At 38.0% G+C, this 27,689-nt stretch overlaps 2 protein-coding genes across 5 annotated transcripts; both read left to right on the plus strand.

The window, feature by feature from the left end:
* The first annotated feature begins 444 nt into the window (after positions 1 to 444).
* On the plus strand, positions 445 to 6,668 carry acer1 (alkaline ceramidase 1). Its single transcript, XM_039677372.2, has 7 exons — positions 445 to 664; positions 1,663 to 1,784; positions 2,125 to 2,239; positions 2,629 to 2,767; positions 3,241 to 3,378; positions 3,533 to 3,670; positions 5,768 to 6,668. The coding sequence occupies exons 2-7, from the start codon at positions 1,692 to 1,694 to the stop codon at positions 5,943 to 5,945; spliced, it is 801 nt and encodes a 266-aa protein (XP_039533306.1). The 5' UTR covers positions 445 to 664; positions 1,663 to 1,691; the 3' UTR covers positions 5,946 to 6,668.
* Positions 6,669 to 7,492: 824 nt separating this feature from the next.
* On the plus strand, positions 7,493 to 26,135 carry mllt1a (MLLT1 super elongation complex subunit a). 4 transcript variants are annotated; one of them, XM_039677337.2, is made up of 12 exons: positions 7,493 to 7,642; positions 11,640 to 11,820; positions 12,537 to 12,619; positions 15,044 to 15,187; positions 15,292 to 15,417; positions 17,531 to 18,163; positions 18,536 to 18,626; positions 19,524 to 19,638; positions 21,133 to 21,232; positions 21,683 to 21,760; positions 23,537 to 23,608; positions 23,695 to 26,135. In XM_039677337.2, exons 1-12 carry the CDS (start codon positions 7,631 to 7,633, stop codon positions 23,821 to 23,823), a joined length of 1,764 nt encoding a protein of 587 aa, XP_039533271.1. In that variant the 5' UTR covers positions 7,493 to 7,630; the 3' UTR covers positions 23,824 to 26,135. The 4 variants fall into 4 exon arrangements, with proteins under 4 accessions (XP_039533271.1, XP_039533286.1, XP_039533277.1 ...); XM_039677352.2 differs by having other exon boundaries at positions 21,683 to 21,751; XM_039677343.2 differs by having other exon boundaries at positions 18,539 to 18,626.
* Positions 26,136 to 27,689: the final 1,554 nt, after the last annotated feature.

Here is a 27,689-nt window from a genome sequence, read left to right on the forward strand (position 1 = left end):
GTCTGGCACACATTTAACTGATATTTACAAAAATATAGACATATTATCAATAGTCTAGATGTAATCCAACCACATGGAATTTAGCTACAACTGTCACTTACAGAAACTGGAGAAAAAATGGTACAATTATAAAAATACTAACACACTAAGGACACTTACTAACTCTTAATAAGTTAAATAAACAAACTAATGTAGATAAAACTTGCAGGCTTACTATTAATTTGCAATATATCTCCCCAAAAAAGCAACCTGAGAGCAACTATGTAAACTTATGTAAAAGGTGGTGTTGTGTGAGGCAACGGCATTCCTTTTATCGACATTTAATATTGGTGAATGTTTTACATATTTTGCGGTTTATGAGTTGTAGGCCGTCAAAGAGTCGACAGGTGAGCTGAAGTATAGCCTATTGACCTCAGCTCGTGCCGGAGCCGGGCGCGTGAAAGGCCAGCCGTTATCATGTAAAACAGCGCATTTCAGGTCTGTTCATAATACAGGTTCACGAGTCAATGGCACAATGAAGAATGTCGTTACCACTGTTTGCTCGGTTTCACTTGAACCCTCCAGGTGATGTCACCGCGCGAGACCCGCGTAACAGGATCGGGGACATTTCTCCCTACTTAAACCTGACACACGGAGCGCGCGGCGGTGGATGCGTTTTTGTGAGGTAAGAATGATAGTTCGTTTCTTTTTATTTAAGGGTAAGTTACGGTGGTTTGATATTGATTTGAGAGAGTTTCTATAGAATGCATTTTCATCATCAGAGGTTCAGTTTTTGTAGTGTTTGTGTGCTTTCTCAAGTCTGTGCTGCGCTCCCATAACAATTAATTTATTATCCAGAGGATTCACTTTTCCCAGCTCGATGGTCCGTGCTCTGCGGGGATGTAGTTGTATCAATATCACAAAACCAACAGGCTTAAGTCATATTATAGCCTAACCACATAGTGCTGGATCTGTACGTGTGCACTATGATCTATTTAAAAAAAAAAAACGTTATGGTTTAAAATGTGATCGGCGACATCACAGTTAATGTGGTTGTCTGACTGCAGTAAAATTCAGAGATAAACTCTATGGATTCAGACACCTTTAGTTTTGACATTGGCTGTCTGAAAACTTGTCAGCTCAGAAAAGATCAGGTGCCTGATATCAACGTTGTGTAGGCTACGCAATTGTCACATATCCGGATTTATATTTTTTAAAAACGTACGTAAATAACCTAAGCAAATGAAGTAGACACACAGAATGTTTGATATAGGCCTACACATTTATATTACATATTTCACTCTCATAAATGGAGTTTACTCAAACTACTTTACAAATCTAAAACCATGTTGTGCATACGCAGAATCTAACAGAAATATACTCAAGGCCCCATATGTTTACATTGAAAACAGTGGGAAAACATAGCTGTGGAGTGGAGCGTGTTGTGTGTGAACAGCTCCTTATCCTAAAACTTTTGTATCATATCTACTAGAGACACCAAAAAGGCAGAGATTTGCCTTTGTTCAGTGTCTCCATTCTGTCACGGTAAAGTCTGGAACTCTGTGTAAAGACAACAAGCTTTAGCACCATGGCAAGTGTTTTGTCCTTCAACACAGAGTAAGCCATAGCATTTTTGACGTATAGTTATTACAGTGATTAATAAACAGTCTCTCTTTCTCTCAGAAATCCCGTCATTCCCATCCTCTGACACAATGGCAGGTGTGTTTTCCTACGAGAGCTCTGAAGTGGACTGGTGTGAAGACAACTACAAACATTCAGAGAATGTTGTGGAGTTTTTCAACACGGTATGAGCACAACAGACGAGCTTCAAATCCTTTCACGCATTAGTCAATGTGAATCATTCTCATTTCAGACATTAACACTAGAGGAATCCAATTCGAGGATTCCCACTACACCCACAATACTGATACATCTGCATCAGTGACTCACAATCTCCATGTGCACAACAGAGATAGAATCCTGTTCAGTTCAGCCCATTCAGGTTTTATTTATGGTTCTACCTCAGTATTGGACTAATACAAAACGTGTAAAAGTCAATGTGACTGCTACTTTAGGAGCACCGTGAGATAGGATTTGAGTTTGAGTATGTCTGATTCACTGATTCAGCGTTTGTTCCTCCTTCAGATGAGCAATTGCATCTTCTTTGTGATCTCACCCATAATGCTCTACCTGCTGCACCCATATGCCAAGGAAAGAAACCTGGCTGTGCATCTGGTCTGGATCATGATGGTCTTTGTAGGTAAGTGTGAAAGCCGAATTTAAAGGGGTGCTGAAATTGTGACATAAACAATCCTTTAGGGGGCAGCCTTGCTCAATAGCCAAATCAAATTTGATTCAATTTATTCATTATATACTCTGATTTTATTATATTTCATTCAAATAAATGAATGAATGAAATGTCACTTTGATTTTGTTTGTGGAAAATTAAGCCAACAAGTGTGATTTATATGAACTGGAAATGCAACAAAATGTTAAATACACCAGAAATGGCAAATAGGAATTACTTGTAGTCACATCCCATTTTGCTTCCATTACGTGACACATTTCCAAGAGAAAAGGGACATTTGACAAGAAAAATGTAGTGTGGGAGTCTTTCTCTCACTATGGTCTGTTTCTCTGTGTCTTCAGGTATCTTCTCCATGTATTTTCACATGACCTTGAGTTTTATGGGCCAGATGCTGGACGAGCTGTCCATCCTGTGGGTTTTGGCTATTGGGTACTCCCTGTGGTTCCCACGCAGACACTTCCCATCTTTTGTTAAAGACAGGTAACAATATCATTTTTTTTCCGTGTACCATGGTCTGTACCATACCAAACAAACCTTTCTATGAAATGGCATGGAGCAAAACTTGTCTCCCTCCTCTAACAAATCTGCATCTGCAGTTTTGTACAAATAGAAGCAATTAAAGAACCCATTTACAGATTTCAGTTAGTGTAACAGCAGCCCTGTTTGAACCTGCAGCATATTCTGATCTCACTGTGGGAGAGATGCTTTCCACAGCTTTCTCAGTAAGGGTCCAACCAGCCTTATATTAATATTTAAAAGCTTGAAAGCTAAATGAAATGATTTGATGCTGTTGTAAACTTACATCTTTGACTGTCTTGATAGATAGTTATGTTACTGACCCCCAAAAGCTATACATTCCCCTGATTTTGATGATTATTTGGAATATTTTTAGATGACTCGGCTATCTGCAGTCTAAAGTGTGGTCTCTCTTTCTCTTTTTTGTTGTTCCGCAGGAGAACGTTCTCTCGTATGGTCCTGATCATCACTGTCATAAGCACTCTGTCCTCTTTTGTCAAACCTACAGCCAATGCCTACGCTCTCAACTGCTTTGGCATCCATATCACCTACTCTCTGTTTATAGAGTTAAGGAGGTAAAGGATGTGCATTTATCTCTTCAAGCTTTTTACAGATGTCATAATAGTCACCATTTGTCCACATTGAGACTAAATGATACTTATGATACGTCTTGTTTTGCTATCTCGCTTGTTTTCACTCTCATTCAGCACTGATCTCTTTGTCAAACAGTTGCACAGATAAGCGAGTGCTGCGTCTGGCCTGGGCGTCCACTGGCCTGTGGGTTCTGGCCATTTCCTGCTGGATTAGCGATCGCTTTGGATGCAGCTTCTGGCAGAAACTGAACTTCTGTTATCTGCACAGTATCTGGTGAGTGAGCCATGCTATTCTGCCTTGTGTTGAGTACATTTTAACTCAGTAAAATCCTACTGAATCACAATAAAGACACTAATCTTAAAGGGTAGATTATGAACACTATCAAAACTTTGCTGATAAAACTGTTCTTTATGTCGTCTATACTTTTTTAGCAAGTAAAAGGCCTTTTAGGACAATTGTAAAAATGTCCACTTTCAGGTTGTGGTACACAAGTCTCATGTGAAATGTTTACTGATGTAAGAGTACACTCTTAGAAGAAAAGGTTCTATATAGAACCTTAAAAGGTTCTAAAGCGCCACGTATTTGGAACCCCTAAAATGCAATGCATGAATGATCACAAAATTCAAGATATGGGGGTTAAAAAAAGAGTGTCATTTCAGTTTTTATCCTTCAAAAATCAGCATGATTAAAATGTGACATTAAGTTACTACAACAGTTTAATAAACAATAATTTAAATTTACAACTGCAAAATGTTGCAGAATAATGTAATATATGAATGAATAATAGCCTATAAAGAACCTTTGTGCCAAAAGTGTTCTTTTTTTGTCATTATCATCATTTTTTTGCATAAAAGGTCCTTTGTAGTTGAGTAAAGAACCCAATGCTACATATATAGAACCCTTTATTGTTAGTAATATTTCAAGATGAACAGTTACTGGACTGAAGCAACATGATTATCCATAGACCATGTTTTAAAAATATCATGGTCAAATGTGAGTATCAAATATTGTACAGCAGGCTTTTTGGACTCAATCTTTCAGTTAGCATGGTATTGCATTGATTTAGATATTTTGCCACCCACAATAAAAATTCAGGGCTTCATTTAAATATCATAACTGAGATAACTGATATCTATATGCATTTTAAGTAAGAACGATAGTGGCCAAAAGTGATGTCCAGCCTATAAAAATTTACATCTTCACCCTTTACTCAGTTATTATTAGGAATGTGTTAAAGATTTGACATGACACATGCCAAATTGTGCATTTTCTTGTCAAAGAAATTATGAACACAAGCAAAAACAAGAGAGAACCGACAAGATATTAATAACTGAATACGTTGTAGTCACTGTGTCTTTTCCCCCTGTGAGCTTGTTGTTTTTTTCATTGCATAGTGAAATAAAACCTGTAGCTCTAGTACCTTTTATTTGACAAACAATTTTGTCAGATAAATACCTTAACCAAGTTTAGTGTTTTGTTTTTCGCTCAAATTAAAAATATATAAAATTCAACTTTTGCCACTACTGTAGTATGTGTTATTAAGATCTCAATTAATTTACATTACAAGGAATCCGAATTTTATCTTAAGTCAAGGGTAGGGTATGGATTTTGGTCTAACCTACCTCAAAAGGTCCTACCTTCTTTTCCCAACGCTGGTCCTGACTCCACCCATTCGAAGAACATGGACGCGCAATCATGCATCTGCAAAACTCAGAAGCGTCAGATTGCACTTTCTCTCTCTTTGTACCGTGGCGACTTGCATATACTGTGACTGGTCACAAGCTTTGAGTATGCGCGTGAAGGGGACACGCGCATACTCAATGCTATTTGATTGACAAGCTTACAGTCCAATGATTCTAGGTGGTCTTGGAAATGATTGGCTGAAGTTTTTTTTAGTTCTACAGCCCATTCCACAGATCATTAAATTGCTTAATTTTCATTTCAGTGGCTCACTGAAATTTTATTTATGAGTTATTTTATTTCATAACTCTATAAATGGGTTAGGAATAGAATTTCAAGTGATTTTGAAAAAATCACTTGAAAAGGAAAATCACATACCTTACCTTTAAATACATTATCAGCAAGTTTTGCTCAGTTTGTGGCTCTGAATAAAAGTGAGGTGTTTTATTTATTTTTGAGTGTGAGTTCCACATTCTCATATTCTATATGAGCCATACAAGCCTGATGTATCAATATGATACACAACAAAAAATATATTCGATATTTAGCATTTAACGGTTCGATAAACTCTTCTTTTAAAAAAAAAGTAGATTCTTCTTACTATTGTTTTATATGTCAGGCTTTACAGGGTTAAGGCACATTGTCCAGACTATCATGCTAATGTAGTTTATTTTTCTCCTCTCTGTTCAGGCACATTCTGATTGTGGTGGCCACGGCTTACTGTACCACTTTGGTCGCTTACATGGATGCTAGTCTAGAGATCCCTTATTCCCTCCCTGACCTGCAGTACTGGCCACAGAATAAGTGGGCCATTGGACTGCCTTACATAGTCCTCAAAGGAAACACAAAGACACGGAAAAGATGCTAGCAGGCACAAGATGAACAGATGCAATCTCATTTTTTAAAGCTGCTTGGTGCAGCTCCAGCCTTCAAATCTTGGTGAATACATTTATAAGGACTGAAAGGAGCTGATCCTAGATCAATACCCTGAGACTCCATATGTTATAACACTGAAGAGAAGAGAGTAATATGAAACATGTTGCATTGCATATTGTGTTGAAATGGTTGAGGTTTCAGGCACTTTCTCCTCATTTCTCACAGAACTCGAAACTGAAGTATTTGCGTGTAAAAAATCTTTACAAACAACGTTCTGTTGATATGTGAAAATGAGTATTTGCACAGTTTTTAGAAGATTGAATGTATGTAGGCTACAAAACAATCTGTATTTTACTTGATTTACTTAATATGAAACAAAGGCTTCTATATTTAAGACAAGTAACTTAGAAAATTTGTCATAATCAACTACTTGATTCATGGATGGAACTTGACTTATGATTAAATATAAATATGTTATATTATCAGTCTGATCAGAGGAGGAAAATCAAGCCACCTGTTCGTTATGAGATAGATATGAATGATTTTCTCGCAGCAAATGGTGCAAATTTACTAACGTAATAACTGGAATATGTGCATTTTGGTGTGGGATTTTTTATACAGTATTTTTGTTATATATATGGATTTTTTATATACATTATGGATGCTGGGACATGCATATGACGTGAGATCATACTAATAAATACCTTAACTTTTATTTACGGGGTTGTTGTCATTTGAAAGTATTTCAAACTTAAACTAAACTTAAAACGATGCTGCTTAGAAAACGAAGAAAATGGGGTCAACTCCAGGTTATGGATACTTCAATAGCACAGCCTCTGTTCTCTTCCTGACACAGCGCCATCAAGTGTACATTATAGGTGTAGGGCAGTTGAGCTGCTTCATGAACTGCATCAATATGCTGTAATACAAAAATCTGGACAGTAATGATTTTAAATTTGAAAAGTGGTTCTTTTAAAGCAATAATACCCTTTTCGTGAATTATGTCCTCCAAACTAAAAGTCTAATAAGCCTATAATAACATTTTTTTTTTATTTGTTAACTGTTTAAATTTAGATGAAAAGCCTGCCAAAGACCTTAGTGCTTACAATAGAAGAGAAAACCCGTTAAATATTCACTATAGTAAAAAGTATGACAACCCAGTCTCTCATACTTCAAATTAGTCCCTTCAAATGGCAAATGAAACCATTCACTAAGAATTAAGCTTTTATTGTAATCCCATAATTAAACACAGAACAGAGGCATACCCTCAACAACCAATCACAACACAGCTGTGTGTTACATGCATTGTTTTCAAATACGAAATTAAAAACCATTCAGGAAAAAATATCAGCACGTTACGTAGCGCTGCAGACAGCAAAAATAAAAACATCCCATCGGTTCGGCTAATCTCTAATTACTACCTACCAGTACAGGCAGTCTGTGGGAAGTCCCGCCCACCGCGTTTCACGATTGGCTGGGCGGTGCCAAGCTCATCCTGGACGGCACATGATTGGTCACAAACGCTTTCTGTTTTGGGTGCATGCCAGAGGTCCGGAGAGGGGAGGGGAACCGTCTAGTTTCCGGTTTTGGGCTGGAATTGACACACAATGAGGAGTCGGGAGCAGCCGCTCAAAAGCCTTCTGTAAATAAACAGGACCTTTATCAGGCCGGTGAACTATGGAGAATCAGGTAGAGTATGAAACGCTTTTGCTGTTGCATGGAGTGAAGTCAACTTTTGTAAGCGCGCGCTTAGAGAAATCCACCATTGCAACTGAATGTGGACACTTGGGGCTCGTGAAAGCAGCGGATCGGACCCATATAACCCCCCTCCCTCCTCCCTCCCTCCTCTCAGCTATCTGACTCGAGCTGGCCACGCATATTAAAGCTACATCGGTATTTGGGGACATCAGCTCTGCCTGAAGGGCTGGATGCGTGCGCCAGCTTTTGCAGAAGGCAAGTCGTGCATGTACCAGCAGAAACACAAAGGAGAGTGTTTTTGTCCTGTGCCTCTCTGGTCCGGGAGTCACTACAGTCTGCGGCTTTTATTAGAGGAAATGAGGAACATGCATTTCAATGCATTAATGTTCCTGACAGAGCACGCACACTAGGGCTGAGGGCATTGCACAGGTCTGCTCTGAGGGTGGGGGTCCCTGAAGCGGGAATCTGTCTCTTTCCAAGGCTAATTAATTGCCCTTTTATGCAATATGATTTATGAGCAGTGCCAGCAGTGATCATATGCTGTACTAGGTGAATATCATTGCCATTTGTACACGTTCTGCCTTGTGTCTGTGATCTGCTGTAGGTTAATTGCTTTTGCTGCAACTAAATTATTTTAGGAATAAACTTTTTTATTTATTTATTATCGTTGAATGTAGCCTATTCCATTACAAAATATAAGAATCGGCTTCCACTACAGATATTGTTACTACTGTAAAACTATTACACAATATTATGGGATTTCAAATTACTATAGGTGCCTCGGGTATTGTTACTAGTTAATATGGAGTCTTTCTTTATGACAGTTTTCCAGTAGCATTAATTGTGTTATTTTGATTTGACAGTTTGACTACATTGTACTAACATCACGTTAGTAAAAATAACGTCATAATAAAGCTGTCTCTGTGTAGAAAGAAAATCATATGCTTCATTAATGAGCAGTTTTTAATACAATACAATAGCTCATAGTTATAGTTAGTTTGACATATTACTGTTTTGTATTTTAGTAAACCTATTATTTATATATTTTTTTGTTTAAGCATTACTGCTTAATATTAATGAGCCGTTTATCCAGCTATTACATCCATTATCAGTCCGGTTGTATTGTTTGTACTGCTTTTAGACTACTAATTGCAGGTACATGAGCTTGGTAATTGCGCATGATGATGAAAGCAAATCTCAAAACAAAAAGCCTATCATATTTTTAATCAATGTGCTTTTAGAAAGGTTGTAAACTTGTGTTTTGTCCCTCCACTTTTCAAGTAATGGTAGATTTTGTGGAAAAATAGTTGATGTATCATTTCATTCATTCATGTTTTCAAGCCTTTGACAATAACATTGCAGCAACTCTTCTGAGACTTGTTGTTTTGTCGTTTGCCTGTTATGACCTGCTTGTATTTTTTCTGTGCTTGACTGATAATCTGTATCATAGCACTGACCTGAGATGAATCCAGTCTGCCACTTTTGTGTCTGTTTCGCATCTTATAACAAAAAGGGATGTGAGACCAGGAGCCAGTAGTGTTTACCTGTTTAATCTACTCTTTTCAAAAAGGCCTTTTGATCTTTTTTACCCCCTTGGCATTATTGTGGTCATGTGTTGAATCTCTTATTGTATACTGTCCCATATTGTGTTCATATTCGGATGGTCATGTTCCTCTCAGGCGGAGTGGAACAGCTTTTATGTAGGTAGCGTTTGTAATCGTTACAAGGCAAGTTGCTGTGATGAAATTACACATGGCAAGTTCTGGAAAAAGAGCAGTGTTTCTTGCCGTTGAGGATATAGCCAGGCTTTTGTATCTCTGTCTGGGGCTTGTGGGAGAGTGAATGATAGATGGACTCATAGGGGTTATTCTGATGCCTGGCGGCGTCTAGGACTGGCTGGCAGGTTTTGGCTCAAGGAAGTGGAAGTGTCAGCCAACGCAGGGCTTTATGGTGAAAGGGCAGAGGGCAGCCAATGTGATTTTCCTCATGAGGCCGGCCCGGGACACATCAAGCCGACTGTCGGGCCGTTTTTAAGCGTCGGTCTGCCTCTAGTCGGATCCCGTCGGTGAGAGGGAACTCTGATTGGCTGTTCAACTTAGCGAACGAGTCAGTCAGGGGATGAGAAGGAACAGAGTACAGACAGAAGGCCATATAGTTGTACCTGAGCATTCGAATGCACAAATATTTTCTAGAGGCTGACCGATAAAGGATTTTGAATGCCGATACCAATACTAATATTTGTTGGTTTTAAAATCCGATATTCCGATATATCGGCCGATATTATTATTTTTTTTATTTCAGAAATGCGCAACAAAATATTAAGTTAAGAGAACTGATGGGGATTTTCTTTTAATAGTTATTCAAGCAATGTATGTCTCATGACCAACTCACCATGAACACACTTCACCGATTATCTCACTCGCGGATCTCTCTGCCCGACTCTGGCTGGATCAGCGGGTTACAGGATGTGTGGCGCGTAATACACGAGTGTTGCCAACAGGGACGGTGTAGAGTGCCCTCTGGTGGACAAACTATACAACTCCAACACTCATGACATGGTTGAAGCGTGATTTGTCCGTTTTTATTTTTGAAATATTCATTTATCGGCCATTATAACTGCCGATACCGATATTTTAGAAAATGCATAATATCATCCTGCCGAGTCCTCTGGCTCTAATATTTTCATAATAACATGAGCCGACTGGAATGAAAAAAAAGGTTAAGCTTGATTGATTTCAAAATCTTAAGCAAGCAATGTTTACAGTTTATATATCTGCAGTCTTGTTTTCTCTTTTTGAATGATGAAAATAGACTATTGATTCCTGCTGATATAGACAAATATTTACTTACACACGGGTGCAGAACGCAACGCACTAGTTCACAGTCGCCTTTAGACTCGTTTCGTGGTGTTCACGCACAGTTTTTTGGCCGAGAGGCAACAAACGTGAGATGACCTAGGAATGCTAAAGGTTAATCGACTATCGTTCATGGGAATTTGAGTAAATTGACTTTAAATCTCAGCTTTCGTCGCAGCTAGTGCTTTGGCGTCGGCTTGGTGTGTCCTGGACTTTATGTTTACCTTTCAGGAAAAAAAAGAAGCATGTCTGGAATTGATTTTATTGTCTGTCCTGGTTCTTAAATCTCCATGAGTTCAGGGGCTCGAGTCAACAGCAGCTGCTGAGCATCTCTGGGCACCTGAACCCAGTCTGGCTCGTCTCCACCGAATGTGGGCAATGTTCATTTTTCCTGGCTGCTTTTCAAGGAATTCCCTTGATGGCTTTTTCTGGCCATTTGGCAGAACTAGTCGATGATACAGATGATAAGCTTGAGCATATGAATGAAAGGTATTCTTACTCCGATTTTGGTGTCTAGAGGCCTTTTATTAGTAACTCTTCTCTGCTATATCAATAACAGTTTTCAGCTATGTGAATTCACCCAATTGAAATAGTCTTCCACAAAGAAAATTCCCTACAGCTGGATGATTTTCAAATGTGATTGTAATACATATTTTAATGTAAAATACCCCCCGATAAATATGTAAAATATAAATAACATTTAATGTTTATAATTTTAGATAGAGGGATAGGGGTTTTGGATCTGATAAGATTTTTTTTAAGAGGTTTCTAATGCGTACCAAGGCTGCATTTATTTGATAAAACATAATAACATTATTAACCTTTAAAATAACTGCTTTCAATTTAATTCAGTTTAAAATGTAATTTGTTCCTGTGATGCAATGTTGTATTTTCAGCATTATTACTCCAGTCTTTAGTGTCACATGATCCTTCAGACAGTATATAAACATTTCTGGTTTGGTCAGCACAAGAAACATTTCTTATTATTATAATAAACTTTTCTTATTATCAATATTACGACTTCACTGTCACTTATGTATATGTGTGTGTTATTTTTATTATATATACGTGTGTGTGTGTGCGCGCGCAACTGCGCATATGCATTTCATTAATATGTGTTTCTGTGTTTGCAGTGCACGGTTCAGGTAAAGCTTGAGTTGGGTCACCGGGCCCAGCTGAGGAAGAAGGTGACATCAGAGGGCTTCACCCATGACTGGATGGTGTTCGTGCGAGGCCCCGAGAGCAGCGACATTCAGCACTTTGTGGATAAAGTCGTCTTCCGGCTGCACGAGAGCTTTCCTAAACCCAAGAGGGGTAAATTTCACATATCAGATATTGCACCACAACTCGCAGTTCAATCTTCAAAAACAGCTTGTGAGAGCCACATGACATGTTACACATCCTGAAGAGCATCATGCTTCTTTTTTCCATATTTTAAGTTAGGGTTGGGTCAGTATCAAAATTGGCTTGGTACAATACGAGCGTTGATACTGATACTAAATCAATGCTTTAGGCTGCAAATGAGTAGCCTCGGATGACTGGTGAAATGAAACTATTTCCAGTGGATTAAACATCAACCCATTTCACTTCATCCATTCCAGGTGTCACATGTCTTGGAATAACGCATGACTTGATAATAATATGTATATATGATATGTACCATGTATTTGATATTATTATTCTGTTGATAATATAAAATCAGTTGTGTCAGACTGCATTTCTGCTAGTTGGTTCAAAACAACGATTCCAAGATTTGTATGCAAAATTAATTTTATAGTGTGTGAATATTAATTGGGTCATGCAGATGCTGCTTGGTCACATTCCTGGAGTGTCCAGTCAGGTCATTTTATTGAAAATGAATGAACTGTGTTCTCGGCATAGTCCGATTCTTTTACTGTATTTCTGATTGAATAAATTCAGCCTTGATGAGCATACGAGAGCATAAAAAAAAGATTTTATTTTAATGTATAACTATACAGTATATGCAGGAATTATCAGTGAAATAATTCATGTTTTCATTTTAATGTCAGTGTGTAAGGAGCCCCCATACAAGGTTGAGGAGTCTGGTTATGCTGGCTTTCTGATGCCCATAGAGGTCTATTTCAAAAACAAGGTGAGGTTGAGTCTCTTCCTGTTACTCTCCTGTCCTCTTTTGCTATTGTCTCTTGTTTTATAGTTTTTATTTAATTTTTTCATTTTCATTCGCACAAATCCCTCTCTCACTCAGTGACTCATCAGAGCGTCAGCTTCTCTTTCCGTCTTGTCATTTGTGAACTTCCCCTCACTGACATTAAGCTGGCACCATAGAGTGATTTTCCTTATGAGCTAACTGGCATAATGCGAAACAATTACACTCTTTTTTTCAAGCCCACCCGCTGACTCACAGGCTTGTGATAGGCAACCGTATCTGTCGTATCTTGCCTTTAAAACATCCCCAGCCTTCAGAGAGTCTTATTTTCCTGAGCTGATTTCACCGACTCATAGATTTCTGCATGCTGAGGGACAGAGATAAAAAGATTGAGTTTGAGGATGTTCATCTGGGTGTTTGATTTGTAATTCTGATCTTTTGCTGAGGTTTTGCTTTTGAATTGTGAATGAAGCACTGGCCGAGGCCCACATGAATGTAGTCTGAGAATCACTTTTGTTGCTGCTCTGTTGACTCACTTAAATGCTCGAGCTGCTCATTAAAGGAGAACTGCGGGCAATTTTTAAGTTAATCTTGATCATCATTATACCTTTGTGAGTACTGTCTATTGAATAAACAAAAAAAAAAACAGGTGGATTGGTGCTTTCAACACGGAGCTTCTAAAGCTAATGCCTAGAGCTCCCACTCAGCTAAAACGGCAGCTATGAGGGCATATTCATAAAAAGTGTCTTTGTGCCTTTTAACAGACACAAAATGCAACTAAAATGTCGGTCTAACATAAACAGGGCCCTTACATGACAATAAGATGCGTGTTGCAACTTAGTCTTGTAGTCTTGTGCCGAAGTCCTGTGGGAAAAGGTAAATAGCAGTGTGCAGATAGGAGGAGTGTTATAATGACTAAAAGGCACATAGATTATGTCTTCTAAATATAACAATAAAATACACAAATGTACACATGAACATCTTTACGAGCTAGTTTGTATTGACACTCACATACATTAACTTTTAAGGCCTGTTCACACCGGGACGAATTTCGCGGGCGTTATTCGCCGACATTTAACGCCTCGTGACTAAACAAAGGGCGCCAATGTGAGTGTTCACACAGACGCGTAAAACGCCACACGTAAAAGTGTCATTTTTTAAAAAAACGCCTCAGGTTCGTTTTTTTAGTTTGACGCGCCGCGTCAAAAACTATCCGACCAATGAGATTGACGCTTTTGCTCACGTGTTTGGAGCTTCTGAACAGACAGTAAAACATATGCTGCGTTCAAGTTCTCCTGAGAAGTTTGTACATACGAGGTGGGAAGTCGTGGTTACGACGTGAGGTGCGTTCAAGTCAGTTTCGTCGGAGCGAAATGGCGGTGTACCTTCTTTTAATGAATTACACGAAAATACAGCAAGGTTTGTTAACTCTGTTAATAAAAAATTAAGAACAAAGAATGCACATCAGGTGTGTTTTTCTTTTTATGTTTTTTTATTAGCTTATGAAGCCAATGTAAACTCTATCATTAGGTATAATTTTTTATATATCAATGATATCATATTTTGTGCAGAGAGCTTGCTTTATAAATTAAAAAAGCCTTACAATGTCAATGAGTAAACATTGAAATTCAATTAAAATTTACCGTCAACAGACGTTGAATGAACGTTTCTCACTGACACGCCCCCAACTCGTACAGATTGGGGCTTAAAGAAAATCCCGAGCTCCCCACTGGTATTTACGACATTGTGGTGGCGTTCAAGTGCGTCCAACTCGTAATTACGATCTATACGAGATGACTTGAACGCAGCATCAATTTGGGGGCGCTCAAACACAAAACGGTCTTGCCGAGCACACATGCAACAGTTTAGAAGATATACGCGTCGCCATCTTTACAACCAGGAAGAAATAAGACGAGGAAGATGCAAGGCAAGATGAATCTAGTGCTGCTGTTCTCGTTGGTGCTAGAATATAAAGAACTATATGACAAACGCGACAGGGACTACAAACATCTTGATAAAAGAACTGTTATGAGTTATATTGCAGAGCAAATTGGCGCCATCTAATGTCAGGGAATGAATTTGCGTGTTCACTTGGCTCATCGTCATCGAAAATCGCTTGGGTGTGAACACAAAAAACGTGTTGAAAAACGCTGACGAATAACGCGTGCTGATATTCGTCCCGGTGTGTACGGGCCTTTACACTTGCGGGGCAATTCAAATGTTTATAAACTAAGTAGAAGACCGCTCTTGCATTGCATGTTTGTGCATTTTGGGGGCGGAGCTATGAAGGGAAGGGTTTGTGTTTGTTTGGGTTGATGTCAGATATCAACAGTGTTTCTCAGAAATCACTTACTGCGCTTTTAATGTGAAATTATTTGATGGAATCTCTAAATATTGCCGTTCACGCAGGAGGAGCCAAAGAAGGTGTGTTTCAATTACGACCTCTTCCTCAATCTGGAGGGTAATCCGCCTGTCAATCACCTGCGCTGTGAGAAACTCACCTTTAATAACCCCACCCGTGACTTTCGTCGCAAGCTGGTCAAGGCTGGAGGGGTGAGTGAGTGGTGCATTATGGGATTTTTTTTATCCTTATTATATCTAGCACAGCTTATTAAGGAAAACTGTACATTGTGTATGTGCTCTGATTTCTCATTCAGATTATGGTGGTCCCAGAGGGAGCAGAAGTAGTCCCGAAACCCAGCCCAGATTATCCCATGCTTCCAACCATCCCACTTTCTGCCTTTTCTGACCCTAAGAAGAGCAAGACCTCACAAGGATCAAAGGTCTGAAAAATTGTTTTAAAAATATGCCATAATCTCTCTCTTTTTTTTTATTGGGGTCCACAATCCTGAGATTGAGTCTTCTTTCAAAAATATAAAAAAATCTTATAGACCTGTTACTTTTTAACAGTAGTTTATTGTTATTTAAATTATGTTTAGACATAATCTAATTAAATTCTGATTCTAGACATTTTAAACCCCTCTGTATTTCTTCTCAAATATTTTATGATACCGGATACCTGTGAAGAAATTAAGGGATCGCAGTTTTTCTCTATTCTTCCTATTGTTTACTTCTAAACAGCAGATTAGATCGTTTCAGTGTGAATTAAGGGTCCATCATGTAGGACACGTGTCATATCTCTATTAAATGACCTTTGCTTTATCATGTCCGAGCACTGGCGCTTTGTCTGGGTCACTTTGAGGCATCTTTCATTTGTGCAGTAAAGAGAGTCAGTTGCTGTGATTCTCTAGTGTTGGACGTCTTCCAGCATCCCCATTAGCTTTAACAGTCCTAATCTCAGCACAGCCTCATTAATACAGCTGATGACCTTTGTGTGAAGGTCACAGATGGGTAATGGTATCACAGTTAAGACATGCTTTAATGGCCTTTTGTGATTACTTTATTATTAAAGGTGTCAAACTTTGTGCTTTATCCTAATAGGGGATCAGTTTTTGGTCATATTTGACAATGTGTCAAATACAATATATTACGGAATGATTACGATATTAATAATAGGGATGTTCAAAATGACTAGTTGGTTAATTATTATACATGTTTATTATACGTAAATGTACAAAAAAGAACTAGGGTAAATGTACACTACTGTTCAACGTCAAAGAGACCTTTTGTAAAATATATATATATATTTTAATGCTCACCAAGGCTGCATTTTTTTTTTTAAATAAATAAAAAAATACAGTAAAAACAGAACTATTGTTAAATACCATTACAATTTAAAATGAATGGTAATGTATTACAATAAGGTTCCAATTGTTAATATTATTCTTGTATTATCAAGGTTCAAAACAATTGTAAGACTTAGTCTTTTTGTAGCAACAAATAAACACACCCTTTTCAGGGTTTTTTGATGAACAGAAAGTTTTGTAAAAAAAAAAGTATTTTCTGTCACATTTGATTTACTTTAATGAGTTCTTGATGAATAAACGTATTAATTTCTTTAAAATATATACACTAGTAAAACATTAAATGATTCAGTTTGCAGATGAATGAACAAGAATATAATAAGCACAATCTTGATGTTTCTTAGATAACTGACAAAGCTTAAGTTAGCTTTAGAATGATGATTATTTGTGTCGTGGACCTATAATAGGGCTTTTCACTCTTGAAATAACTAACCCTGGGTCAGGGTCATTCTAAACCCCAGGGAAATGGAAGACTGGGTTATCTCGCACATTTCACTCTGCTCATCATTTACCCAAGGTTAACAATTAATCATGTGTATTCACAAGCTGACGTTTCACACTGCACAATTCTAAACACTGGGTTAATGTACTCATTTATATATTTGCTGTGTCACTGTCATTGATTGGATGAGTGCAGCATGTGACCTGTGTACATAAAGCCTTTAGCATTGCACTTCTTCCTTACAGATTGCCAACTGTAATATTTTTTTTTTTCGGACTATGAAAATATGAATAAAATGGTCTAACCTTCACTTCTTTTCTTCACTTGTTTTCCATCGACGTTTGGCACTTTACTATTAAATGCTGAATCGACTGTTTTTATACAGCGCACAGTTTCCGTGACCCGAAGCATGTGAATATGTGGCACACACGAATTGTTTTCGGTTGCTTAGCATAGTTGTAACATTCCAACAGCACATTGTTTCCCACCGGACACATTTCTGCTAACTCTGCTCCGGGTTTCATAACCCTGGGTAAAAAGCGTTACCAACCCCTTTTCTAAATTGCAAGAGGTTAAAAGTGGGGTTTAGAACAACAATAAACCGATGTTAATCGCCCTGTGAAAAGCTCTAATGATAATAGTGTACTGCCTTATATGTCTAATTTGTAATAGGGATTTTTTTTAATCGTTTGCTAACCAAAGGTAGAATTTGATACCGTAAAGACTAAAAACAAACACTGTTTCCTGTAGGAGCCCAGCAAGGAGGGAAGCAAAGTGTCCAAATCCCACAAAACGGCCAAGGAGCATCGAGAGCGGCCACGAAAAGACTCTGAAAGCAAGGCCACATCCAAAGGGGACGGTGACCGAGATGGCGGCAGCAAAAGTAGCCGTGACCCTTCCTCGTCTTCATCCTCATCATCGAAGAAAAAAGAGATCAAAGTGAAAGAAGAGAACAAAGTCCTGCCCAAAGCTGCTTTCAAGGAGCCCAAACTCACGTTGAAGGAGTCCAAAATGGAAGGCATGTCTCCTAAAGGAGGGGGGGCAGTGGTGTCGGCGGGTGGTGGAGGGGGAGGTGGAGTGGCCGATGGAAAAGCCCCTAGCAAACGACCTTCCAATGCAGAGTCGCCCAAACCTAGTGTCAAGAAGCCAAAGAAGGGGGGCTCAGAGGGGTCAAAAGACTCTAGCAGTGGGGGATTCACCGGCACCTCCCCCCGGACTGCGTCCTCCACCACAGTCTCCTCGGGATATGCGGATAAGAAGGCCTCTAAAGAGAAGGGACGCTGGGCCAAGGGCAAGTCAGAGACCCAGGAGGTCAAGGAGTCCAAGAAGCCTCCGGAATCTGATGACTCCAACTCGGATGATGAGGCCTCGTCTAAATCTGAGGTTGGACTTAGTTTTGTTGATAAGATTTGTTTTGGATTTTTTAAATCAAGAACATCTGTTTAAAATAAGTCAACCTTTTTAAATGTGTTTAAATTGAATTCGTTCATTAAAATCTATGTGTTCATTTATATAAAATAAATCAAGGGGTTGGAAAAATTAAGAAAGTGTAAGAATTTAATTTAGCATTTTTTTTTTCCATAAATAAGACAGGTAATGCCAACATTTTAACATGGTATTAAATAGTATTTTTAGACAATAAAATGTGTTAATTCATTTATTTAAAATTATAAATAAATGTATTATGAAAAAAGCTGTTAAAAAGTTGTGATAAACTCAATATTTCATTTGTATCCTGTCCAATCTTCCCCACAGCAGTCAGCACCTTCCAGCCCGTCTAATTCCAGCTCCAGTTCAGAGTCTAGCTCTGACTCAGACTTTGAGCCACAGCAGAAACAAGGCCAAGGTAGGATCTGCTCTTTTACTGCAGGGAGTGTCCTGATAAGCAGCAGTCAGATCCATAAATAGATTTCACTACTATACTTTAACTCGAGGTTAACACACTGCTGATTTGATCGATCACCATGGAGAGGGTTAAGGATGTGTCAGAAACAGGCACTTCCTTAATATGAAGGGTTCTTCTAGAACGGTGATGTGGGTAATTTGTCATTGGCTTGCTCCAATTTTAATTTGCAACAGACATCTGTCACAAAATGTTGGCTTAACTAATGGTGTGAGTTTGGGGTAAGACTTTTTTTTTTAATCCAACCAATGGCAGATGGACAGAGTATCTGTTTGAAAACAATCACTTTTTTTCAAATTCTTTTCGCACATCCCCTTTAAAGGAGTAGTTCACTTTAAAAAAAAAAAACATTTGCTGATAATTTACTCACCCCCATGTCATCCAAGATGTCCATGTCTTTCTTTCTTCAGTCGAAAAGAAATTAAAGTTTTTGATGAAAACATTCCAGGATTTTTCTCCATATAATGCACTTCAGTGGGAACCAAATGGCTCAAGGTCCAAAAGACAGTTTCAGTGTATGCTCTTTTAACAGCACTGAAAGTGTCTTTTGGACCTTGAACCGTTTGGTTCCCATTGAAGTCCATTATATGGAGAAAAATGCTGGAATGTTTTCATCAAAAACCTTCATTTCTTTTCGACTGAAGAAAGAAAGACATGGATGTTTTGGATGACATGGGGGTGAGTAAATTATCAGCAAATGTTTTTTTAAAAAAAAAAGAAGTGAACTACTCCTTTAAAGCGGCAGTTTGAAAGTTAAACCAAACCACGTATATATTTTGCAAACGCTCATTCTGGTTTGTAGTGTAATAAATTCCATTTAATACATTTGTAATACCACAGTAGGCCCGCTGCGCACTATGGTGGAGGACCTCCAGTCGGAGGAGTCCGACGATGACGATAGCAGCTCAGGCGAAGAGACGCCAGTCAAGAACAACCTGCCCAGTCGAGACTCCAGGTCATTCTCCTTCTTTTCTTGTCAATGTTTGTTTAAGCAGGTCTTTCAGATGCTTTAAGTCCCTGTAATCAATGTTAGCAGAGGCGGAGAACGGATTTGTTTGCTCAGAGTAAACACTTCACTTCATACGCCTCTCTTTATTCTTCATCTCACTCAAGTGTTGCTGAGCCGCTTTGAAAGACTTACTTTTGTGAGAGATGACTGCTAGAATAGGGTTTTCTTTTCAGTGTTTGGCGTGCATTACAATTATTCTTTAAAATCAATTAAATCTGAAAGACTACATTTCACGGGTGATTTGATCATCATTTACTCACCCTGGTATCGTTCTAAAACGGTATGACTTTCTTTCTCATGTGTAACCCAAAAGAAGATATTTGAATAATGTTGTTGTGAAAACTGGTTTCGGTTCCCAATGACTTCCATGGTATTGTTTTGTCCATACTATGAAAGTCAATGGGAACCGAAAGAAGTTTTTTTAGCAGCATTATTCAGAATAACTTCTTATGTGTTCTGCAGAAGAATGTAAGTCATACTGTTTTGGATCAACACAAGGGTGAGTAATGACATATTTTTTACTGGAATTCTTGGATAAACCTTTAAATGAGTAGTTCACTTTTTTTTAAAAAAAACTTTTGCGGATAATTTACTCACCCCCATGTCATCCAAGATATCCATGTCATTCTTTCTTCAATCAAAAAGAAATTAAGCTTTTTGATGAAAACATTCCAGCATTTTTCTCCATATAATGGACTTCAATGGGAACCAAACGGTTCAAGGTCCAAAAGACACTTTCAGTACAAACTGCAAACTGTTAAAAGAGCTTTAAACGATTCCAGACGATCAATAAGGGTCTTATCAACCGAAACGATCGCTCATTTAATTTTTTATTTTTTTTTAAGTTTCATAAGCTCAAATGCTCGCCCTGCTCTGTTCTTTGATGTGCGTTCGTGACTCTCCTGTTCAAACTCGTTTATCAAAATGAACAAATCTTTTTCCTGTCATTCGGTTCATTCAACAAACGAAATGAATGAGTTGAAAATGAATGAATGAGAGTAGCACTCTGGAAAAGATTTGTTCATTTTGATGAACGAGTTCGAACAGGAGAGTCACGATCGCACATCACAGAACAGAGCAAGGCGACCATTTGAGCTTATAAAACTTAAACTTTGTTATTTTTTTTAAATGAGCAATCAGCTTGATAAGACCCTTATTCATTGCCTGGAATCGTTTAAAGCCCTTTGAACAGTTTGCAGTTTGCACTGAAACTCTTTTGGACCTTGAAGCGTTTGGTTCCCATTGAAGTCCATTAAATGGAGAAAAATCCTGGAATGTTTTCACCAAAAACCTTCATTTCTTTTCGACTGAAGAAAGAATGACATGGACATCTTGGATGACATGGGGGTGAGTAAATTATCAGCAAAAGTTTTTTTTAAAAGTGAACTACTCCTTTAACTTCCTCACAGGGTTTAATTGTTTGATGTTTGCCCCTCACAGACTGAGTTTAGACAGCGAGAGCGACTGCAGTGACGGGCCGCAGCGTCCCAGTCGAGACCGACCCCCTCAGCCGCAGAAACACAGCTCCACCAACAACAAGGTGAACTGACACTCAAGACCGTATCAGCTTCTTGTTAAGCCTTGACTGCTGTCCAACTGGTGTGTTCGTTGATTCAGTCATGCCGATCGTTCGATTTACAGAACACACTCTTAGCACACAGTTTTGCTCCTTTGGAACTTGATTGTTGACTGTCGGATGATGGACGATTGGCATTAGTTCTTGGATTACACTGCGCCCAGTGTTGAAATGAGGTGGTGACACGCAGCTTTTGATCCACTGACTGTGGAATGCTACTTAACTGGGTGCCAGTCAGATCACCAGGATTCGGAGCGCTCCAGGCACTGCTCCACTATTGCTGGAAAAACACTGCCATAGATCATTGTCTTGATGAATCATTCTTTAAACCTCTTCTTTAGTCCAATTGTATGATTTCTTTCTTTTTCTCCATTTTGTTCCTTTCCTCCTTGCTTTTGTCTGTCTATCATACAGGTCTCGGGCAGAAAGAGTCCAGACCCTTGTCTACGTCAAGAAAAGGTCCTGAAGAAGGGATACGACAAGGTAGGAAGGGTAAATCAACCTTTTAATTTTTCACCTCTTCTCTCCGCAAGTTATTTCTATTTGATCAACTTGACCCAACAAGACCTCGGTTCCAAAACCTTGTGAGCTGTATTGTGAACTATTTCCTTCTAAAGTGTAGAAAAGTCAGAAGCTTAGACCAGGAGACGTTGAGGTATCTTAGGGAAGGGGACTTTTACATTGCAATTTATACATTTAGGGGGAGGGATTTACATAGAGGTGGAGCAAACTCATATACAGGTTTAGGAAACCTGTATTGAAACTGAGAGTGATAACTTATGCAAACACTGAGACTCAAGAACAGGAATGCTAGGACTCTCTCTTGCTGAGACAAAAGCTCATGAGAGTCCCCTAGAGTTTCAGTAATCTGTTTCGTTTAACTTACAATAGAGAGAAACGGGTCTTCCGGCTTTATAGAGAGAAACCGAACGGGACAGGAATCTTGTGCTCAATAACTGAATGCTAAATTCAATCTACAGAACTTCCTAATTTTATATACTATTTTACTGGAACCTAAATTAAACATTTAAATAAAATAACTAAAGTAAGGCCCACTTAGGTTTCCTTCTAAGGGATGCTAACTGAAATGGAACCTCATTCACAATTGATTTCAATAGTTTGTTCTAACATGTTGCTAAGCTAATAGCGATACTCTAAAAATACATAACGCAAATAGGGGGGGAAATATTTGAATAATATTCAGTAGTAATAAAAAAAGTATTATTATTTAATTAATTAAATATAAAATAGCAATAAATTATGATTAAGTCAATGATATTATAACTATTATTATTATAATTATGAATTCAAATTACATTACAATATATTTTATTTTATAAAGTATATAATGACCAACAGTACTCTTTATATATATATATATATATATATATATATATAAATTCTAATAAAAAATATTCTTATACATAATATAATTGTACCTTTTACAATAAGGTCTCATTTTTTGACATTAGTTAATGCATTAACTCTCATGAACTAACAATAAGCAATATATTCTTGTAGTATTTATTAACCTTTGTTATTGTTAGTAAATAGAAATGTTCATGTTAGTGGACAGTGCAATAACTGATGTTTACAGATACAATGGTCACACTTTAGTTTAGGGTCCAATTCTTACTATGACTTTTGTCTCAAACTCCTAACTAGTTAAGTTAATCTAGTTAAGTTTAGGTATTGGGTAGGATGTAGAATATGGTCATGCAGAATAAGGCATTAATATGTGTTTTATAAGTACTAATAAACAGCCAATATCCTTGCAATACGCATGCTAATAAGCGACTAGTTAATAGTGAGAATTGGACCCTAAACTAAAGTGTTACCGATACAACTTTGGATCTTAAATGTAGCTTATCGACACGTATTACCAAAATATTTCATGAAATATTGATAGTATTATATAAATAAAATATATAAATGCAACAACTACTCTTACTATTATATAATAACAACAACAATTCTTCTTAAATTAAAAAAAAAAGATTATTATCGGTAGTATAATAAGCCATCTTTTGAGACCGCCTCCGTCTCAGGAAATGCTCCCTAGGTAGGCAGCTCACTTGTTTTGGAGTTGAGGTCCATTCAGTCAGTGCACAAAGCATGACATCCTGCTACTAGTACTAGTTTGTAAAGCTGCCCTTCAGCTAATCGAATTTCAGTAAATGATGTTGCTTTTTATAGTTACTTATAGTCCTTCTATACAAGCTTGTACAGGTGTAGAAACTGATCCCCGTTCCTCTCCTCGTGTTTCAGGCGTACACTGAAGAGCTGGTAGACCTTCATCGCAAGCTGATGGCATTAAGAGAGCGTAACGTTCTACAGCAGGTGGGTGTTTTTGCGTGTGGATTAAAATAGCTTGCATTTGTGTAAAAGCATGGAACAAACACCATTGACCCGTTTCCTGCCTCCAGATCGTGAACCTCATCGAGGAGACGGGCCACTTTAATGTCACCAACACAACTTTTGACTTTGACCTTTTCTCATTGGATGAGTCAACTGTCCGTAAACTACAGAGCTACCTGGAGGCCACCGCCACATGACAGGAAGTCCATCAAGGCTGGAGGGAGGGGGGAGGCTGCCCTTTTTCACCTCTTTTGTCCCGAGAGAGGGCTGCAAAAAGGTGAAAATTGTTCACAGGAAATGAAAACAGTGGGGAAACAAATCACGAAAAGGAGTGAATCATACAGTATTTTGATGAGGAAGTGCAGCAATTCAACACTACGACACTTCTTCTCTCCTCCTCAATATCCTGTCGGACAGGAAGATCTCTTCTGAACGGGGCCAGAACTGCTAGAGGGTCATATTCGAAATCGGCTGGAGAGAAAGCAAAAGTCTCTCTGTAGCCATACGCACTGATGCATCAAGGGTTGCAACCTTTTATATTTTATTTTTGTACCAATGTTTTTCAAGGTATTTTTGATTGTGGTCGGAAAAGGAAGCCCCACATGCCATGAATGTATCGCTTTTTATCCTCTAGGGCTAGTCTTAGTGCCTTTTTCACACCATCTCATTTGTGCTCTTAGAAATTACAGCAGTGTTATCTTTCACTCCGACTTTAGTCAATCCTTCTGTGTATGTGGGATACCTGGATATCGTCCCGGGGAGATTCTGATTTGTACGCCAATATGCATCAATCCTCATTTAGGTGTTCGCCAAACGGGCCTTAGAACTTAAATGTTGTGCATTGCTACTAGTGCAGCTTGTGGAAGTATTTGGAAGTCTGTGTTGGTCTCTGTGTTTTCTGTCATCATATCTGGTTTATTCATTAGGCTAAGCGGGAGAGACAAAAGAAAAGGACAAGACAAGCTGTTTTTCTCTCAGTGGCCCCTAGCAGAACAACAGTCTGTAGATTCACTGTGCTTCTGACTCTCTCTCTCTCTCTCTCTCTCTCTCTCTCAGAGCGACTACATCTCGGCTTCACTTCGCCTCTGCGTGTCCATTCTTATGCTAATAGCTTTAAGAGGCTCCATGGCCTGAGCTGCAGACCACATGCCCTTAACTTCACCCTTCAAGAGTCTGGGAGTGTCGTTTGCATGGGTTTTAAATCTTCAACCGATTCGTTGTCTGAATCTTGGCTAACAATAACGTTTATAACTTTGAAACGATTAGAGATGTTTGGGCGTTTTTCAGCAAGAGAATGATTGAGTGTTATGTGCGTGAACTTTTAACTCCCAGCTCTTGTTTTGTGAACTTTAACCTTTGACCGGATACTGGTTCGGGTCAGCCTGTCATAAAGGGGCGGGGCAAGAGGCAAAGTGGAGTTAGGTGAACTTGAGTGGCGGCTCTGAAAAGACATCCCACTGAGTACACCCAGGTTTTTTTTTTTTTTTTTTAAATATATATATATATATTATTTTGAGGGGGTTATTTTTTTTTATTTATGTACCTCTGCACTTTTGGCTTTGTTGACTCAAGTACTTAATTGTCTAATCTGTATTTTTAAGAATTTTGTACAATATTTACATGCAATATGATATTAATTTGTCAATTGTTTTGTGTCAAGAATTGCCATTTTTTTAAGGATTTTTTCCCCCCTCTGTATCAGCACATTATATCATGATAGACTGTAAAAGTGACCATAAGAACTTGAAACTTACTTCAGGCCAATATATATGAGTTCATGGCAGGGTGTGTTTGCATATCAGATGAACTTCTACTAGCATCTGTTTTGTTGTAGCCTCATTATTATCCACTACAAGGGGGGACTGCATATTTGCGAAACGAACAAGTGTTTGTGAGTTTATTAATGAATTTGATTTAAACCATGCTGAAAAAAAATGTCTTAATAGTTTGCTGGTCTTCGAGGCGGTTTTGGGTACTTGTTAGCCAATTCATCCCTCTAAGACCAGCTAGTTTAAACATCTTATATTTTTCCCCAGAAAGAAAGTGAAGAACCTCTGTATTTTGTACATGGGATGCAGCAAAGAACACTAATGAAGGGGGATTTCGCCCATTTTGCGTAGTCGCACATGTACAGTAGACAGTCGGAATCTCATTAATCGACGGTTAATACTGCATCAACATTTTCACACACTTCGCTTGCAGCTGCAGAGAGCTGTCTTGTCAGTCAGTCAGTGGTGGTTTTATTTGTGTTTGTGAGCGCGGAAGGACTTACTGTATTTATCCGTGGGGTTTGGGGAGGTCTGGGTTTTTACATATGTTTTGATAACGTGGTAGAAAACCTTCCTTGATCTGAACAGAAGAGTAACCCTTTAGTATGACGTGTTAAACTTGACATACAATGCCACCATGTGGTCATATGATGCAAGTTGTAATAAGGGCAAAAGATGTTACTTTTTATGTTTTTATTGCAAAGTCATATTATGAATAAAGTCATTTGAGTACTGTTCAATAGCGTATTATGTTTCTTAAGTTGTTCCAAACGCGTATGAGTTTCTTCTTTATTGACGTTTATTTGAAGCATACACGCCGGAAGTGATCTCTTGTGTGATTAAGTCACGCATTGTTTACACGGAGATTTCGGAAGTTTTACCTTTCACTAAACATATTTAGATATACGGGAAATCGCAATGGAAGACGAATTCGATATATCTCGATAAATATGTTTAGTGAAAGGTAAAACTTCCGAAATCTCCGTGTAAATGCGTGATGTAGACGCGTGAGAGATCACTTCCGGGGTAACGTTGGAGACGGTTCAGTTCGGTTCAGTTGGACAAGAGGCTGTTAACAAGAGGTAAAAACTATATAAATACTATTCGTTTTCTCACACAAACCGCTTGTTTTGTGTCTTATGTCAGCAGTGTGTAAGTTACTTACATTCACGAGTCATTAAATCATGTTTAATTTGGATTTCTCTGTGCATGCTCTTTGAGGTGGACCTCCATAGTGCATTATATGACTGACAGACAACAACGGTTTGACCAAAAAATGTCAAAATTGAAAATACTGTGGAAACAAAGACACCTACTACATCTTGGATGCCCTTAAGGTAAGCTAAAACATATAAAAAATTAATTTCAAAGTGAACTATCCCTTTAAAATTACTCAACGTAATTAACCTGATATCCAGTCTTCGGTGTCACATGATCCTTCAGAAATCATTCTAACGTGTATTATTATCAATAAAATAAAAAAACAGCATTGATTTGGAGTAGAAATATTTCTAACATTATAAATGCTACTCGTTTTGATCAGTGTAATATTTCCTCATTCATTTATTTAATATATATATATATATATATATATATATATATATATATATATATATATATATAATTTCTGTTGTCCCAAACTTTTAAACAGTAGGTATGACTTCAGATGGAAAAGCCTATAAGTCCTATTTTTTTGTTTGTTTTTTTGTTTAATATTAACATTTTTTAGGCTTCTACCCAAGTACTGGAATTTCTGAATGGGCTGAGGTTGGGATTTAGTGAGTTTGAAGTGAAACTATTTGATGAATGTAAATCATTCATTCAATATTATCTAATTTTTCACAGAGGTGGCTTTAGAGGCTTTTGCATCAGAGTTCTTCATATTCTGTTGTCGTTCTTGTCTTAGACAACCTTGATTAACTTTTTTTGATCCACTTCAAATGTTGACTACGATATATATGTAAATGTATGATTTAGTAGTCCTTTTAATCTGATTGTAAAATAATCATACAACGTTATGAGAAGCACAGAAACACCCCAAAGAGCATTTACTGTATTTCACTGAATTTGTGGGCTACTACACTTCAGCGTTGGGAGGTTACTAGTTACCGCGTTATGTAATTAACTGTAATCAGTTAGTTATTTGTAAAAACATGTAATTAAATTAGTTACTTATGAAAATATTAGCAATTACATAGTTGTTTACACCTGAATATTTTCTGTAAAAAGCTAGGATATGTTGAATTACATTAATTTATTGCTTTTCCTGTTTTTAATGTGTACGAAGCCTCCCG

This window comes from Pimephales promelas, chromosome 14 (genome assembly GCF_988280905.1).
Source record: "Pimephales promelas chromosome 14, fPimPro1.hap1.1, whole genome shotgun sequence".
Lineage (NCBI taxonomy): Eukaryota > Metazoa > Chordata > Actinopteri > Cypriniformes > Leuciscidae > Pimephales > Pimephales promelas.